A 15,805-nucleotide genomic window follows, 5' to 3' on the forward strand; every position below is an offset into this window, starting at 1 on the left:
GAAATGGGAGCAAATAAATTGTAGCTGTTAAGCTGTGGGAAACAGAGCTCCTCCATCTTACACAAGATCTTCAGTTACATCATACTTACATCTATCTTCACCAAAGCACACCAAGAGCAACAAGTTCACAGCCCGCAAAATCCTTAGGCACCTATAAAGCCCTTGATGTGCTTTTGTTTCACAGTGTTTTTAACTTTATTTTTATTTACATGTGCCCTTCAAACACTCTTACCAATTTTGTGCAGTTTTTCACAGCAAATGAGAGCTACGACTCTTTCAGCCAATCGTATACAGCTCATTGGGGGACCCTGAAAGTAACAAAAAAATGTGCCCATTATATATGCATGAAGCTGTATTATCATTAGTGCGTAAAACATATATGAAACCTCTACCGCCAAATCTTTAAAGTTGAAATTTACCAGAACAAAGTTTCATTTTGAAAAACGTCAGCAAGTTTTAAAAAATCCTAATCTCCATATTTGAAGAGCCATCTTTAAAAATCCAGCCCAGGGCTTCCCAGTGGCGCAGTGGTTAAGAATCCGCCTGCCAATGCAGGGGCCACGGGTTCGAGCCCTGGGCCAGGAAGATCCCACATGCCACGGAGCAACTAAGCCCATGCGCCACAACTATTGAGCCTGTGCTCTACAGCCTGCGAGCCACAACTTCTGAGCCTGCGTGCCACAACTACTGAAGCCCATGCGCCTAGAGTCCGTGCCCTGCAACAAGAGAAGCCCCCGCTTGCCGCAACTAGAGAAAGCCCGTGCGCAGCAACGAAGACCCAACGCAGCCAAAAATAAATAATTAAAAAAAAAAAAAGCCTGCCCAGTAAAACCTACATACTTATAACTAAGATTTTACAATTTTGATGAAGTTAAATTTTAGTAAGAATTTCATATATCCGTATTGAGACTAAGGGTAGCAGTTACACAAAGGCCGATTTTCAAGTCAACAACGAAATAACTAGAGCAACCCAACTGCATTTAATGAATTCTGTGTCACTGTAAGTATCTAAGCCACAGCTGAATGATTCTGCCAGAAATGTTCACAGTAGTAAGATCTTACAGGAAACTTCAGAGATGACTCATCTAATCTAATTCTGGGAGTCTACGAATTATACAGTCTATTGAAGATTTGAACATATAGTTGACTACAAAAGAGATTTACAAATTTACTTTTTAAAGTAGATTTAAAGCCAAATTTACCTGTAACTTGCATAGCCTTAGAGAAGCTGAAAACAAATCCATTAATGACATATTTTAAGGCACAATCATTTCTTTTTCTAAACTTACAACAATGGAGGCTCGAAGAGGTGAGTTAATTGGCAGATAAAGAGTTGAATAAAATGTACCATCAGGCAACTCTCGGGTTCTACATTTAGGAGCCAGGTGAGTAAACGGATCACTTGGTAATCTAGCACAGTATCTGTGAAGAAAAAGAAATTCTGATGCTGAGTCTACAACTGAGAAACAGAGGAAAGAATTTTTACTGATATTCACATTCTAAAGTTTGATTTTTTTATGCCCCTCTTCCCCTCTACTGGATTGGTATTTATATGTGGAGTCTGAGCCTCACTGCTTCAAACTTTCAATAAGATGGAACAGTACATTTACATACCTAATGGAACGTTCTGCAATGATGTTCTTTCTGTATCTGTGCTGTCTGACAGGGAGGCCACTGAGCACGTGCAATGTGGCAAGGGCAGCTAAGGAACTAAATCTTTTACTTTATTTAATTTTCATTAAAATTGAAATTTGAATATAAATAGCCATATACGTCTAGTGCTATGACTGGACTGTGCAGAAAGTATTGTTCAGAATCCGTTAAGGGAATAAATTGCCAGTGTTTGTTCCTTAATGATCTTACATTTGCCAACAACTACTGGGGTCTATGCAAGGAAGGCATCAGAAGCGGGCCCAGTGTTCACACAAAGGAGGGCAGCAGAACAAGACGACCACCCAGCAGCAGCACAAGGAGAGCACTGCAAGCAGGGCAAGAGGCCAGCCTCGAGGGAGCCGGGGCCCAAGTCAGGAGGGCGCTGGGACAGGAAGCCAACCCAGCGGGGGCCAGGACGCATGCAAGGAGGGCAGTGGAATGGGCAGCAACCCTGCAAGGTCAGGGCCTGTGCAATGAGGGCACCTAAACATGGTGGCAGCCCTGCAGACTGCCACATACAGGGAGACTGAACAGTCAAGTAACTATTTTGAGGACAATGGGAATTAGATTCCTCACTATTAAAAAAGCCAGGAACAAAGATGGAAAAAAGGGAAGCTGGAATAAACCCTCTGGTGTCCTACTAAAAAATGGAGTTAACAACAGACACGTAGTCAGATACAGAAATAACTACAAACGTGTATTTATATAAATGTTTATATAAATATAAACGTGTATGTGAATAGGTATAAACATTTTCTAGCTCCATCTACTAAACAGCCTGGTAGCAGTAATACTCCAGAGGCAATGAACACACCTAGTGTGCAGATCTTGGTTTCTAAACACAACTCATTCTCCACTAAAAGGAACCAGGACCTTTTGGAGAAACAGCCAATATCTAGGCTGGGGCAGGGAAATTATGAGTCTAGAACATCTTAGTTGCCATAAAATACAGAAATGGTCAAAGAATAATGGTGACATGTTAAAAAGACATAGAAGCTAGAATGAAGGGGCCCCCACCAGCCAAATTTTACACAATTTTAACAACAAAATAAATGATAGTAAAAGACTATAAATGACTGAATAAAACAGGAGCCCATTAGTTCACATTGGATAAAAAAAATAAAAGGAACAAATAAACGGAGAGAAGAGAAAGCTCTTCCTCACAGTAAAACGACAACTAATAAATACAGAAAGAATAATGCAATCGGAAAATCACCAATTTGCAGACATCACAGAAATAATCAATTCAGGCAAGAAATATCAATTGAGTACTTACACTGATGGGTGAAACTGGGAAGAGGAATAAATTTCATATAATCTCAAAATATCTCCCCATGAAATAGTCACTAATTATAAAGGGGAAAAAGGCAACTTTACAGTAGAGAAAGCTGGCAGACCTTACGCGAGTGATCAAACTCACCACCATAATAAGGGGACAAATAAACAGTGAGTGACCCCGTTAGAGAGAATGAAAGGAACGCAGCATCACTTCCATGATATGCTGGCCAAAAACACATAACCTGGGTCTAATCATGAGAAAATATCAAATAAATCCAAATGGAGAAACGACTGGCCTGTCATCTTCCAAAGTTGCAAGGTCATTAAAGTCAAGGAAAGACTGAAGAATGGTTCCAGGTTGAAGGAGACCAGAGAGATGAGGAAAATGGGTACAACCCACGATCCTGGACTGGACCCTTTCACTCCAAGAACATTCTCGTGAAACTTGAATGGGTCTCTCTGGGTGAAGGGTATATGTGAGTTCTTTGTAGTACTCTTGCAATATTTTAAAGTCTAAAATTGTTTCAAAATAAAAAGTTAAAAAGAAAATCTTATGTTTTCTGTTCCTTTATTTTGCCTCTGCACAAAATTTATCCTGATACATAATCTAGCTATATATCTGCTGTTCTTAGTTCTTAGAAATGTTACCACCGACTCAGGACAACGTAAAACAGAACATACTCCAAAAAAAAAAAAAAAAAAAAAAAAAAGGTTAATTTATCATAATCTTCCATTACCGCTAATGGAAAATTCAACATCCACCAACATTCATGACACAAAACAAGTTTCAAGATTTATAAAAGAGTGACTGTTGCAAAATTAATTTCAATCTAATTAAAATACGCATGCCTTCATTATGTCAGCCTTGCCAATGAGAACTAAACATTTATTACTATGCAATACTGGTTTTGCCTTCTGACAAAAAAGAACAATGAACAAAAAAAAGCAACTTCTTTTCCTTCTCTCATCAAAGTATCACAAGCCATAAGTAGAAAGACTGGTGATTGTTTGCAAAAGGTAAACAACACAATACTCATAGGTTTAGACTTAAATCTCGCAATTCTCACAGGCTTTCCATGCAAATGATTTGATGCCATACCTATTGATGTGTCCAATGGCCGTGTTGATTGTGACTCGTGGACCACCATCATCGGGCCTCAACACGTATGGTGGGAAAACATCATCATCATCCACAACAGGCTCAATGTCAGTCTCACCGCTATCAACTGACTTGGAACATTTGTTTCTCAAGATCTGAACATTTTAAAAACAGAATTTATGAGAACAAATGCTTTTTCTGCCATTAGTTGTCTGCCTCTGTACCTACAGAAAAAGCTCTCTTGACATGAAACATCTCTCCTAAATACACTTCAATACTCCATAGTTGCCTGCTGCTGAAAATTTCTCCTAATTAGTCCTTTCCAGCTCCAATCATGTGGAGAAGTTCCCCATACAGGTAACAAGGCTTAAAAGGCACTGTACCTACCTACCTACCTACACACACACACACACACACACACACACACACAAGTGATCCCCAGTCTTTCATGAGTATAGGGGCTATGTCATCACTCTCAAATCACTCTGCATCTCAAACAATCAACTGTGACTACACTGTCCACATAAACAGTACACTTTCCAGGTCTTCTTTCCCAATAATCCATATGACCATTTTCACTGCTATTTTATTGTAAAATACTGCTGGCTCTGTGTAATTACTCTCAACTTTCTAATAGTGTACACACTGCACACCTCTGTTGAGACTATTCTCTGAAGATAAAACTATTTCTATACACATAAATACAACTTAAAGATAACACATGAATCTTACCTTTTCAATAGCTTTGTATGTTTTAAGGTCTTCTTCAAAACTTTTTATTTTGTCTGTATCTGCTAACATTACATAATTAGAGATCGGTGCCCTGGCTCTTCCCTTAGATTGAACATAGGATCGATACTCTGTGGGCAGATCAAAACGAACCACCAAGTTGCATTTCGGTATGTCAACACCCTCCTCCACGATACTTGTTGCAATAAGCAGGTTGGTTTCATGTGCTCGAAATTTCCTAAGTACCTGAAAAAAATCCACCAAGGATAGCAATTCTAAGAAATTTTCCAAAGAAAACAATGTAGTAAAATTAAGGGACAACTGTCATTTCTGACAATACTCTGAGCACGCGTAATCCAGGCCAGGCTAAAGATGATGACAACAATCACACAAAACTCGAGACGCATGAACACGTGACATTTTCAACTGAATATGACTTGAAAAATCAAAGTGCCTTTCTATTTTACAGAAGCATCCACGGACAAATCACAGCCTTCAAGATGAAGGCGCTGGGTTCTTTAATAACCAAAGTGACCAAACGAATCCACTTCTGGAGTCCCGTTGCTATTCTGAGCCTCCGTAATGGGATCTTATGGCTGTGAGTTTGTGCCAACATCCCTCCAAAGATGTCAAAACTCTTTCACTAAAATCCCTAAATCACTTGGAATTAAAAATTACAAGCAAAGCATTACTTATTTTCTGGCATCTTGGGACACATTTAAGGGATCAGAAATGATTTTTTTTTAAAGTGAAAAATTTTTTCATACTAGATTTAAGGTAACATCATTTCCCAATCCAGAATAAGTTAAATACGAAAGTAAGTTGGGTTTTAGACTGATCTGTCAGACTCTGGCTATTAGACTCCCCAAACTTGGAATATTATCAAAGAGCTATCACATAGAAATGACTTCAACGTGAATTATTCTGCTACTTTGAAGTTAAATAACAAATTTTAAATAAAAAGTTTTTATTTGCAAGCTGGAACACTATATTAAGTTTTAGCATCTTTACAATGCTATTTCCTATATCAAAATCTTAAAAAGCATGAAAAAAATTAGGCCAAAATCTTTAAAATATATTGTTATTTTTAAAGGACTCAACCAAGGCAGGACTTTAAGTAGAAAACAAAACACTCTCTAGGAAAAAATTTCAGTTTGTTGCTTCAGAGTCGTATGGAGTCAAAAGGAGTTAAGTTTGCGCAAGCTTTCTTTTTCTATAAAATGTAGTTGTGTGCCATCAGCCCAATAAAGGAAAACAAAATGGGTGATGGCAATTAAGACACAGAACTGATTTTCCAGACAGATTCTCAACGTATGAATCACTATACAGCTACCTCAAAGGAGACGGCTAGTTTCTATATGAACAAGTACTCTATATTACCAAAAAAATGCAGAGGAACTATAAAGAAAGGAAGTTCCTATGGGCAGAGTTTGTATATGTTCTGAAAATTGTTATTGTACAATTATTTGAACTTAGGTTACCTCTTCCTGTTTTCGGAATTCCGCTTCCATCTGTTTGTTACGAGGCTGATTCTTTCCAATGCCATGTCCAGTTATAAAATTGCTGCTGATGTAAGCCAGCTCTGGATCTTGTTTGCCAGCTTCCTTTATCAATCTAAGAAAATTATATACATTTGGAAGTTAAGCACTGCTGAGGGAAAAAAATTTAAACTTTTGTTTGTAAGGTCTCCCTTAAAATGGAAATACATATCCTTTTGCCAACATAACTAACAAAATAGTCTTGGTATTTTTTTTTTTTTCAACTAGCTTAAAAAGAAATCACTGTCGCTCTTCTCTGCGTCGATCTGTGGACGAAATACTTGTAACACCAAGTACAGGGCTGATTTACACTGATGAATGAAATGGTCACAGTACCTCAAACTTTCTAATTTGGCAGTGACGACCTTCATAGAAATGTGGCCCAGGAGGGGACAGCGCTAGGCAAAGAGAAACATGGATTCCTCATGTATTTTGGCTTTAGTCCAAGTCTTATAATGAAAAAACCACACACACTCTTTGTCAACGCACTTCCCTAAGCACACACAGAACTTGCAGCAATGGTCATGCCCTTGTCTCCACGGCCAAACTTAGGCAAAGTACCAAATACCCCAAAGGAATACTTCATTCTCCTCCGCATGTAGTAAGAGAGTTCCAGCTGTGCATGAAGAGAAGTGCGTTATTTCTTGTAGTTTTACCCCAGCACCCGGTACCACTGGAAGCACGGCTCTCGGGAAAGGGATCCCTCCATCCGCTGCTAAGCACCTCCATTCCCAACACTCACGTCCCTGGGCAGGCCGCTGACCACAGTTCTGCACAAAAGGCCACTGAGCTTCGGCGCTGCAAGGCCAAGAGAGCTCCCACCCCAGCCTGTCAGGAAAGAGGACATACTCCCGAGCTCATCCCCCTTTCTGCCTGCACCTCTGTTATTAGCCCAGAAAGCCTGTCCCCTCCGACGGGCCCTCCACTAAGAAACGGAAAAGAGCTACGGGACGGGCTCACGTTACATGGGTGCAGAAGGTTAACAGTTAGTGTTGCCATTACAGCTATTTTGGAAATACCCACATTCAAAAACTCAGCACACAGGATAAATGGTTCCACACCTGACCTAAGCGATTCCATATGGTTCTTCTGAAGTCATACAACATAGTATAAATTCCTAATAGAAAATTGCATTTTTAAGTCAAACCATTCTTTTTTTTTTCCCCAATAAGTACATGAAACAGGCTAATATCAAAGCCCTGGAAGAAACCTTGAAGGGCCATCTAGAATATCTTCCTGCCTCCAAATCAGTAAAACACTTGTGTGTCTAGGTTAGTTTGAGAGTCTGCTCTATAGTTTAAGTACTTAAAAAGTTCAAAATCAGAAACTTCTTTAATATGTTCCAAGATTCGTTTAGTTATTATAAACTTATGATGTCAGTAACAGGAAACAGTGCTACATGCCAACAGCATGCCCCAAAATCTAAAATATGAAATTAATTCTCTTAGAAATAATATGTACTTCCAAATTTTAGTTTATGTAAATTAGCATCAATTTGAACATAACAGAGGTTTAAAAAAATGCATTTCAAGTTACTCCTAATTAGGTAAAGAGTGTATTTTAATTTGCCTAAAAAAATAAATCTGGTAGACTTCAACTGGCTGAGAAGCAGAAGCACTACAAGTGAATTTACTTCTCCTTAACGAGACTCTCATCAGTGCTGCCGGGAAGAGCAGAAACAATGTGCACATTAATAAAAAAAAAAAAAAATCTCTTGTAAGCAATAATTGAATTCTACATACCTATGCTGATAACGTTTAAAGAGAAAAATTTCTCTATCAGATAAATTTAAGGAATCCCTGCAAAGTTATGGACTTCCAGAGAAACAAAACAAGGTCTACTGTTGTCGGGGAGCTTGTTACTGAGTAACACACACTGCCTAGATTTCACAGTACCACAGAATTGCTGGGACAGAGTCTGATTTGTTTCTTCTAATTTTATACTGAGTTTATGTGAGTTGTTCCACAAGCAAGCTGTTTGATAAAGAATGCTGTTCTCTAGTGCACAGAGCTTCTCAAACAATGTATAGCAAAGAACTGGTTATTTTTTTCCTAATTTCAAACTCACCTGAAACCAAAATTTTTGTAAAATTCCACGAAAATTAACTACTAAGAAAATGTAACTTTAAAAGCATTAAAATTCAACGGCCAATTGTATAACATTCAGCAGACATAAAAAACTAAAAGTTTATGAATATAACTGTATTACATTCAGCAGACATAACTTACTCTTAAAACTAAGAGTTTATGCTTACCCTCAATCTCTGTATCTTACTCAACGCCGCTGGCACAGACCCAAAGGTCACAGTGCATGTGTGTGCGTACAGCCTCCCCAAGTACAATGTCAGGTGGTAAGACTGTCATTTTTATATACAGTGTCTCTTATCAACAACCCAGTAAGAGAGGGAGGTATTATTACTCTTTTACAGATGAAGATGCTGAGGCTTTAAAAAGTTAAATAACTTGCACAAAACATACACCTAAAAAGTGAGTAGAAATAAAAGGAACCAGGGCTCCTTGGAGAAATGGCTGATCCTATGCAAGAAAAATACAAGATGAGCCTGGAACATCTTGTAGTGCCAGAAAGTAAGGAAGTGTTCAAAAAACAAAAGGATGAGGGCATGTCAAAGGGACCCAGGAGCTAACCTCAAACAGCCCCCAATGGCCCAGGGTGGAACAACTTGTACAAAAAACAAAAAACAAAAAACTAGTATCAGATTATAACCGAAGTATAAAATAAACAAACACGAGTTCATAATGATAAAAGAACATGATTCAACAAATATAAACAGATAAATCAGATAAAAAAGACACACTTTCCTTACAGAAGAATTTCTGTAACATACATATATATAAGCCCCTCTCCAGGAATGAAGCTGAATCCCTCCTTCCCCAGGATAAACTAGATTTGGTGACTTGCTTCCAAAGAATTAAGTAAGAAAAGAGAAAAACAATAACTTTACAGTGGAGAAAACTGGCAAACGCAGTCATAATCACATGATGAAGTTTAACATCACCAGTGATGTTCCCTGTTAATACCATGAGTCCCTCTGAGACGAAGTGACCAGAAGGGCACTTCACATCTGCAGTATTCTTCCAAATCCTAAAACTCAGTCTAATCCTGAGAAAAACATCAGACAAATTCAAACTGAGAGGCATTCTACAAAATATCTGACCAGTACTCCTCAAGAGTGTCAAAGTCATCAAAAACAAGGAAAGAAGAAGCTGTAACAGACCAAAGGAAATTAGGGAAATATAACAACTAAATGAACTCTGGTACACCTTGAATTAAAAAGAGGACATTAATAGGGATTTCCCTGGTGGTCCAGTGGGTAAGACTCCGTGCTCCCAATGCAGGGGGCCTGGGCTCAATCCCTGGTCAGGGAACTAGATCCCACATGCATGCCGCAACTAAAGATCCTGCATGCTGCAACAAAGATCCCGTGTGCCACAGCTAAGACCCAGTGCAGCCAAAATAAGTAAATAAATAAATACGTAATTTTTTTTTTTTAAGAAGAGGACATTAATGGAAAAACTGGTGAAAGTCACACAATACTAGTAAATTACACAGTGAAAAGAGCTCTAGACTTGGAGAGTGGAAACCACTTTCTGCCACTTGATACTTGCATTATTTTAGGAGGTCACAAACTGAGTGTTATTTTCCTCATCTATGATATAGTAAAAACATCTACCTTCTTCCCTCATGGAGTGTTCTGAAATTTTAAAAAATATATAAAGGTAAATTATAAATGATAAAGCCCTAAACACAAAAGGCAAAAGAAAAACTATAAACAGAGACTGTACACATACTACATTATATATAGAAGTAGCTGTGATTTATTTTTTTAATTAGGAGAGTAGAAAACTGCCTGTGTATTACAATAGCTTGTACTCCCATGAAACTGTTCACTGAAGAAGGGTTTTTCCTCCCATTAAACTGATGGAAGGAAAGAATCTGGATTTCAGGAAGTTTTTCTAAGCTTATTAAAAAGCTTACTGGAACAAGACCTCTATTGTATATTTAATTAGCTGTCCATAAAGCCAACCCTCAAACCGCTCCTGATTCATCGTCCAACACTAAATTCCAGCCACACTTTATGAAAGTTGATCACAACTAATCTGATCCTCAAAGTCAACAGGAAGTAACATTGACTTCTGATAAACCTTTTCAGGCTAATATTCCTGCAGTGAAAGCGGATACATCTCTACACTTAAAAACGCATGCAGAAAAGAGAGGAAAGGAAGAAAATGAACCCCGACTTCTCTCCAAGCCCCAGAAAATTTATTTAATTCTTAAACCATCCTGTATGGGGGCAGGGAGTACGTCTATTACTCGGCTTACAACTGTGCCAACACTAAACTTTTCTGACCCCCAAAATGCCTTTCCCCCATTCTAAGAAATAACCCGAACAGATATGCACTCCCTGGACTGCCTCCTGGCAGTCTTCCCACTGGAAAGCACTGGTTTTTAGTGTTCTGCCATACCCAAGGGCATTATGATTATACAAAGAACTGGAAACTAGGAGGTAGAATATCAGGATTCTAGAGTTGTCTCTGCCACTGACTGTCAATTTAACTCAGAGCAAATCACTTTTCCTCCTGAGGCCTTTCTCTTTTTTATAAAAGTAAGTGGGTTGGATTAGATAGTCAGTGAAGTCCCTTTCCAACCTTAAACTTCTGATTCCAATGTAATTCACTACCTAAAGTTATTTTACTTCATATTCATCATAAGGATCAGGCCCAATGACTATGAAAATTACCAGACTGAAAACCGCCAGATGACTACCCCAGAGTCCAATTTCTCGTTACTCAAGTAAGTTCTCAAGGCCCCCAAACAGTCAGAAGCAGTTTGAAAAAAAAAAAAATCCCAAATTACCTCAGGATACAAAGCTTAATTTCTCCTCAGAGATCAATACTTGCAGAAAAGGCTCTTAGGGATCAACTTTGGCCAATTAATGGATCTTGTAGAAAAGTAGATTGAAGTGCAAAATAAGGACCCTTTTTGGCCCTTATAAATAGTAGAGCATCCATCCACAAGTCAAAAGAACCATACATTAAGTGACCATTTGACACAAATCTGAAGTGTAGCTCCTTGGCTGGCTGGGTCTATATTCAGGAAAAATACACTTCTATTGAAGAAGGGAGTAGGGTGGGAATTCACAACCTAATTGGCATTCGCTGTCACCTTTGCCAATATCCTCTGAATTCCTCCCTAACATTTTTATTTTCTTCTGATTCAGAAAATTTTAATATGTAGTCTATGAACCAATCCAAATTTCAAATCCAGTTGTTAAAAACTTTTCACTGCAAACGTGCCAACCTGAATCGACATCTGGTAAGGAAAAAAGCTAACACAGAAAAATTAGCCACAGTAATACCCTGACAAAATTTATCTTTAAGATTACCTGAAGGAGAAAGCTTGGTGTGAAAAGCTCAACACAATGCCTAACACATCACAGTCACAGGTTAATAAATATCTAACTGAATCTAGCAATTAATGTAAAACAAGGAATGCTTTACTTTAATGTAACAATTTTCCCACACTTGCACTCTATTTTAATGGATTGGAAAAGATTAGCATCCTTTAGGGGAAAACACCTCAGTCATGTCAAATCTAGCCTTTGGGGAAAGCTACTGTACATATAAACACCCTGTCAATCCCAGTATATAGCGTAACACATGAGTTATGATGATGGTGCCGAGTACAGGACACTTACATAAGCCTTCTGGTAGCTCTTAAAGCTATTACAACATATCACTCCACAAAACAAAAAGCTGCCTGTTCTACTATGGAAAAAATGTTAATCTTAGAGATTTACCTGTTTAAGACAACTGCTGTGTATCTTCTTTCCACAAAAATAATTCCACACAAAATATTGGTAAATGGAGAAGGGAAATTTGTCTCTGGCTTTTCTTTTTCTTCAATTTCTTCGTCCTCCTCATCATCCTCAGAATCACTCCAAGACACGTAATTATCCTGATTCCTATTATTATACCACTCAACGCTTTCAAACTGCTGTCGCTCATACGGTTTATATTTGCGTAAGATTTCAAGCAGTTTTATTACTTTAGGAGTTACAAATTTCAGGTCAAGTGAGGCAGGTGAGAAGTGCTCTTCACATAGTGCATGGATTTTCCTTAGGAAAGTGTCTGTAAACAATAGAAATTTCCTGTGCAGCTCCTCTTGCTCGTGTTTGATGTATTTCTGTAGTTCTCTTACCATCATTCCAGCGACTTTATCCGCACACCAGGGTCCCAGAACTACCAGTACCGCACGACAGTCTGAGAGTATCTACAAAACAATGTAAAGGCCCAAATGCTAAACAATAATCATGTAGTTATTTTCATATGTAGTTTAACTGGGATTTAAGTTGTCTTTAGTCTGCCCCTTCAAAATAAATTTACCCCTCTAATATAAACACTGAGGTTAATTCCCCAAGGTTAGGGGGAAGGGCCAATGGTCTCTTCAAGCTCTACTTTTTCATATATATGCCCAGAACCATCCTTTTGTTTTCTCCAGTGAAAATAATCAAATAAGAGAAATTAAAAGATGCAATTGTATACAATTAATAAAGCAATTTTAGAACTGTGATTAGTCAGAAGTACAACTGAGTCATTTACTTCTAGGTAAATATGCAAAGAACTATGTAGCAGAATATACATATATATGTATATGCAACAGAGTATGTAATTTTATTTTAGGTATCAAAGAAAAGCAAAACAATTTTCCTTGAACTTTATCTATGCCCAGAGTGCCACATCTTACAACCCTAGCTCAGAGCAGAATATAAATCCATAGTAAGGCTATAAACTAAGGAACTGCCAGTTCTGCAGACAAGTAAAAGACACACTGGGTTGAACATGGACTTAATGAGAAGACAAGTGCTGAGCAGAGCCTGGGCACTGCTGCTCCAGAAAAAAATCAGCAGGAGAGAATTAAGACTTAGATTCAATACAGTGTCAACATTCACAACTGGCTGCAAAGTCCTGGGACAATGGTTCTCAAGTTTTAATGGCATCGGGATAACTGAAGGGCTTGTCAAATCTCAGACAGCTGGACCCCACCCACAGAGCTTCAGATTCAGCAGGTCAAGGGTGGGGCCTGTCATCTGCATGTCTAAAAAGTTCCAGAGGGAAGCTGCTCATCTAGGGCCCACACTTTGAAGACCACTGTCCTGAGCAATTGCTTCTCAAAGCTGCACTATTCAGGGATGACGAGCTCATATCCAGTTACATACAAAGAAAGAGCAGAAGAATTCATTCAGCCCAGGGGTTTGATCAGGAACTAATTCATCTGACCAAGAAAAAAACAAAAAACAAAAAACTGGACTCACTTCTTATACTTAAATAATCATGACATCTCCTTAAACCAGGGAGGTCTATATTTAATAATATAAATGTCTGTCGGGTAATAGTAAACTCAACCCAATGCGATACATTCAATGAAAAATGTCCAGAGATAAGAAGGTAAGGCCTTAAACTAAAATGTATATAAAACAGCCTCATTAGAAGAATATTCATTTCAACATTAAAAATAAATAGAAGCCTTTTATTATACTCCCCATACTTACTTTGTATATGCTTACCTGTTTAGAAATTAAAGTAGAATCTCTTTCTTTTGAATGTACAGATATGTTACAGTCATTGATAAAATTAAGTGCTTCTTCTAATTCCATCAGCAGTCTTTCATAAAGCCCACTTCTGTCAGTAAATGGTCCACAGTCTACCACAATCTCACATGGCTGAGAAGTATATCTTTAATATCCGAAACAAAAGTTGTCAATACACAATACACAATAAATTCACTACAGCATTACGATCCATTATATATCTAAACCAAAAAAGAAACTTCCTATTTCCATTTGGAATAACAAGCAGGCTCACAACAAGCATTCCTAAAGTGGTACTCCTTCTATCCGCACTATGTTTGCCTGTTAGGTCTCAATATGAATTTTGTTACTGCATTATTATCCCAGGTTTTTCATTTTGTTTTTTAGGTTTAGCCTTTCATCTTTTGCCCCCTTAGGCATCATCCAGAATGAGAAACAATGTTAGTCAAAATACTCAAGAAACTCAATAATGATTATTTCTCAGAAGCAGAAATAGGGAAGGGGGAGGGGAGAAGATCATAGGGAGGAAGTGTTATCATTAAATTTATCCATTTCCATACTATTTGAAAACTTTTAGCATTCGCAAGCGTCAATTTTATATTTAAGGTGTTTTTAACATATCTTCATAAGGAAAGCTCCCCCAAATTTCCGTCAATTACAATATCATTCCTTGGATCTTTCATGACTTTCATAATACGACAACCAGAACAACACATAAAATCCTAAAAGCATATAATAATTAATTAAGGAAAAGAAATACAATAAAGATATTTAAATACTACAGTTTTCATTATTCCCAAAGAGAATTTTTAAGAGTCACATTTTGAGAATTAGGGAATGCCAGACTCAATAGATTACTTACCAGTTTTACCCAAACACTCTAATACCACTGCTTCTCCTAAAGACTTCTAGTAGTACAGGCCTACCAATCTCATTCAGGTCAGATAAAAGCAAAAGTACAGCCTTTCACTTCTACATCACAGACTGTCTTAGCTCAGGAAAATCAGAAACAGCATGTCCTTAAGGCCATGAGATTTGTATTTCACCTTACATTTGGATTCGTAAGTTTCATGAATCTACAAGTTACCTTTTCACCTCACTCCACAGAGAACTCTTTCCAAAATCCTACTAAATGACAGGTATACCGCAAGGTGTTTTCCATGTCAATGTAACTGACCATCAAAGAATCCCTTGAAACCACTAATGCCATTTTACAGGCTCAGGAACAATAAATGACTCACTTGAAGTCACATGGCTTACAATTAGTGGAGCCAGTACTCAAAACCCATGTGTGATTTAATTTCATAACCTGAGAAATAAGTCACCTCTACTATAACTGTTCTAAGAACCACCGCTTGGTAATCTTTAACCTTGTTAAAGGCTATATCTAATAAGGGTATTTTAATGTGAACTGAATTAGTTATACTTATTTAAAAACCTCATTTATATAGGCTCACTTCCACCAACTCAGATCAGAAAGGCTGTTTGTGTCTGCACGTTTTAATGAAACTCGAAATAGCAACCCCTTCGAAAAGAGACAAACCTCAAAGTCATAAACATCTTCTTAGAAATTCACACCCACTTTCAAAACTAGAGGGTGTTTCCTATTATTTTAAAGCAGGTCGTAAAATATTGAATCCTGTAAATAAATAATGCCCTTTCAAAGCATCATGTGGGACACGTGGGTCAGAACAACGAAGTGCACACACTGACAGAAAAAGACACCGATTTCCTGAGTTCCCAGTCCTCGTCAACATCAGCAAATAGGATGGGCCCATGCTTATGCAACATTTCCTCTTAAAGCAGAAACACCTCCGTTACTCTCTGTGGAAATAACGTTCGATTCTTGCATTCGAAGATGACTGTCCTGATAAGGAATTCTTAGTCTTGCTCTTTCCT

General features: G+C 37.9%; 1 protein-coding gene across 4 annotated transcripts in view; it reads right to left on the bottom strand.

The window, feature by feature from the left end:
* DICER1 (dicer 1, ribonuclease III) overlaps positions 1–15,805 on the bottom strand; it is a 67,158-nt gene that overhangs the window by 24,318 nt on the left and 27,035 nt on the right. For all 4 annotated transcript variants that reach the window (XM_036841418.1, XM_036841419.1, XM_036841420.1 and 1 more), the window contains 7 exons: positions 13,883–14,051; positions 12,116–12,588; positions 6,241–6,373; positions 4,763–5,005; positions 4,031–4,185; positions 1,290–1,422; positions 233–308 (listed from right to left, as the gene is read on the bottom strand). In XM_036841418.1, coding sequence (XP_036697313.1) covers positions 233–308; positions 1,290–1,422; positions 4,031–4,185; positions 4,763–5,005; positions 6,241–6,373; positions 12,116–12,588; positions 13,883–14,051 — 1,382 coding nt within the window. The remainder of the gene's footprint in view (positions 1–232; positions 309–1,289; positions 1,423–4,030; positions 4,186–4,762; positions 5,006–6,240; positions 6,374–12,115; positions 12,589–13,882; positions 14,052–15,805) is intronic.

Source organism: Balaenoptera musculus, chromosome 2 (assembly GCF_009873245.2).
Source record: "Balaenoptera musculus isolate JJ_BM4_2016_0621 chromosome 2, mBalMus1.pri.v3, whole genome shotgun sequence".
NCBI classification, from domain to species: Eukaryota; Metazoa; Chordata; class Mammalia; order Artiodactyla; family Balaenopteridae; genus Balaenoptera; species Balaenoptera musculus.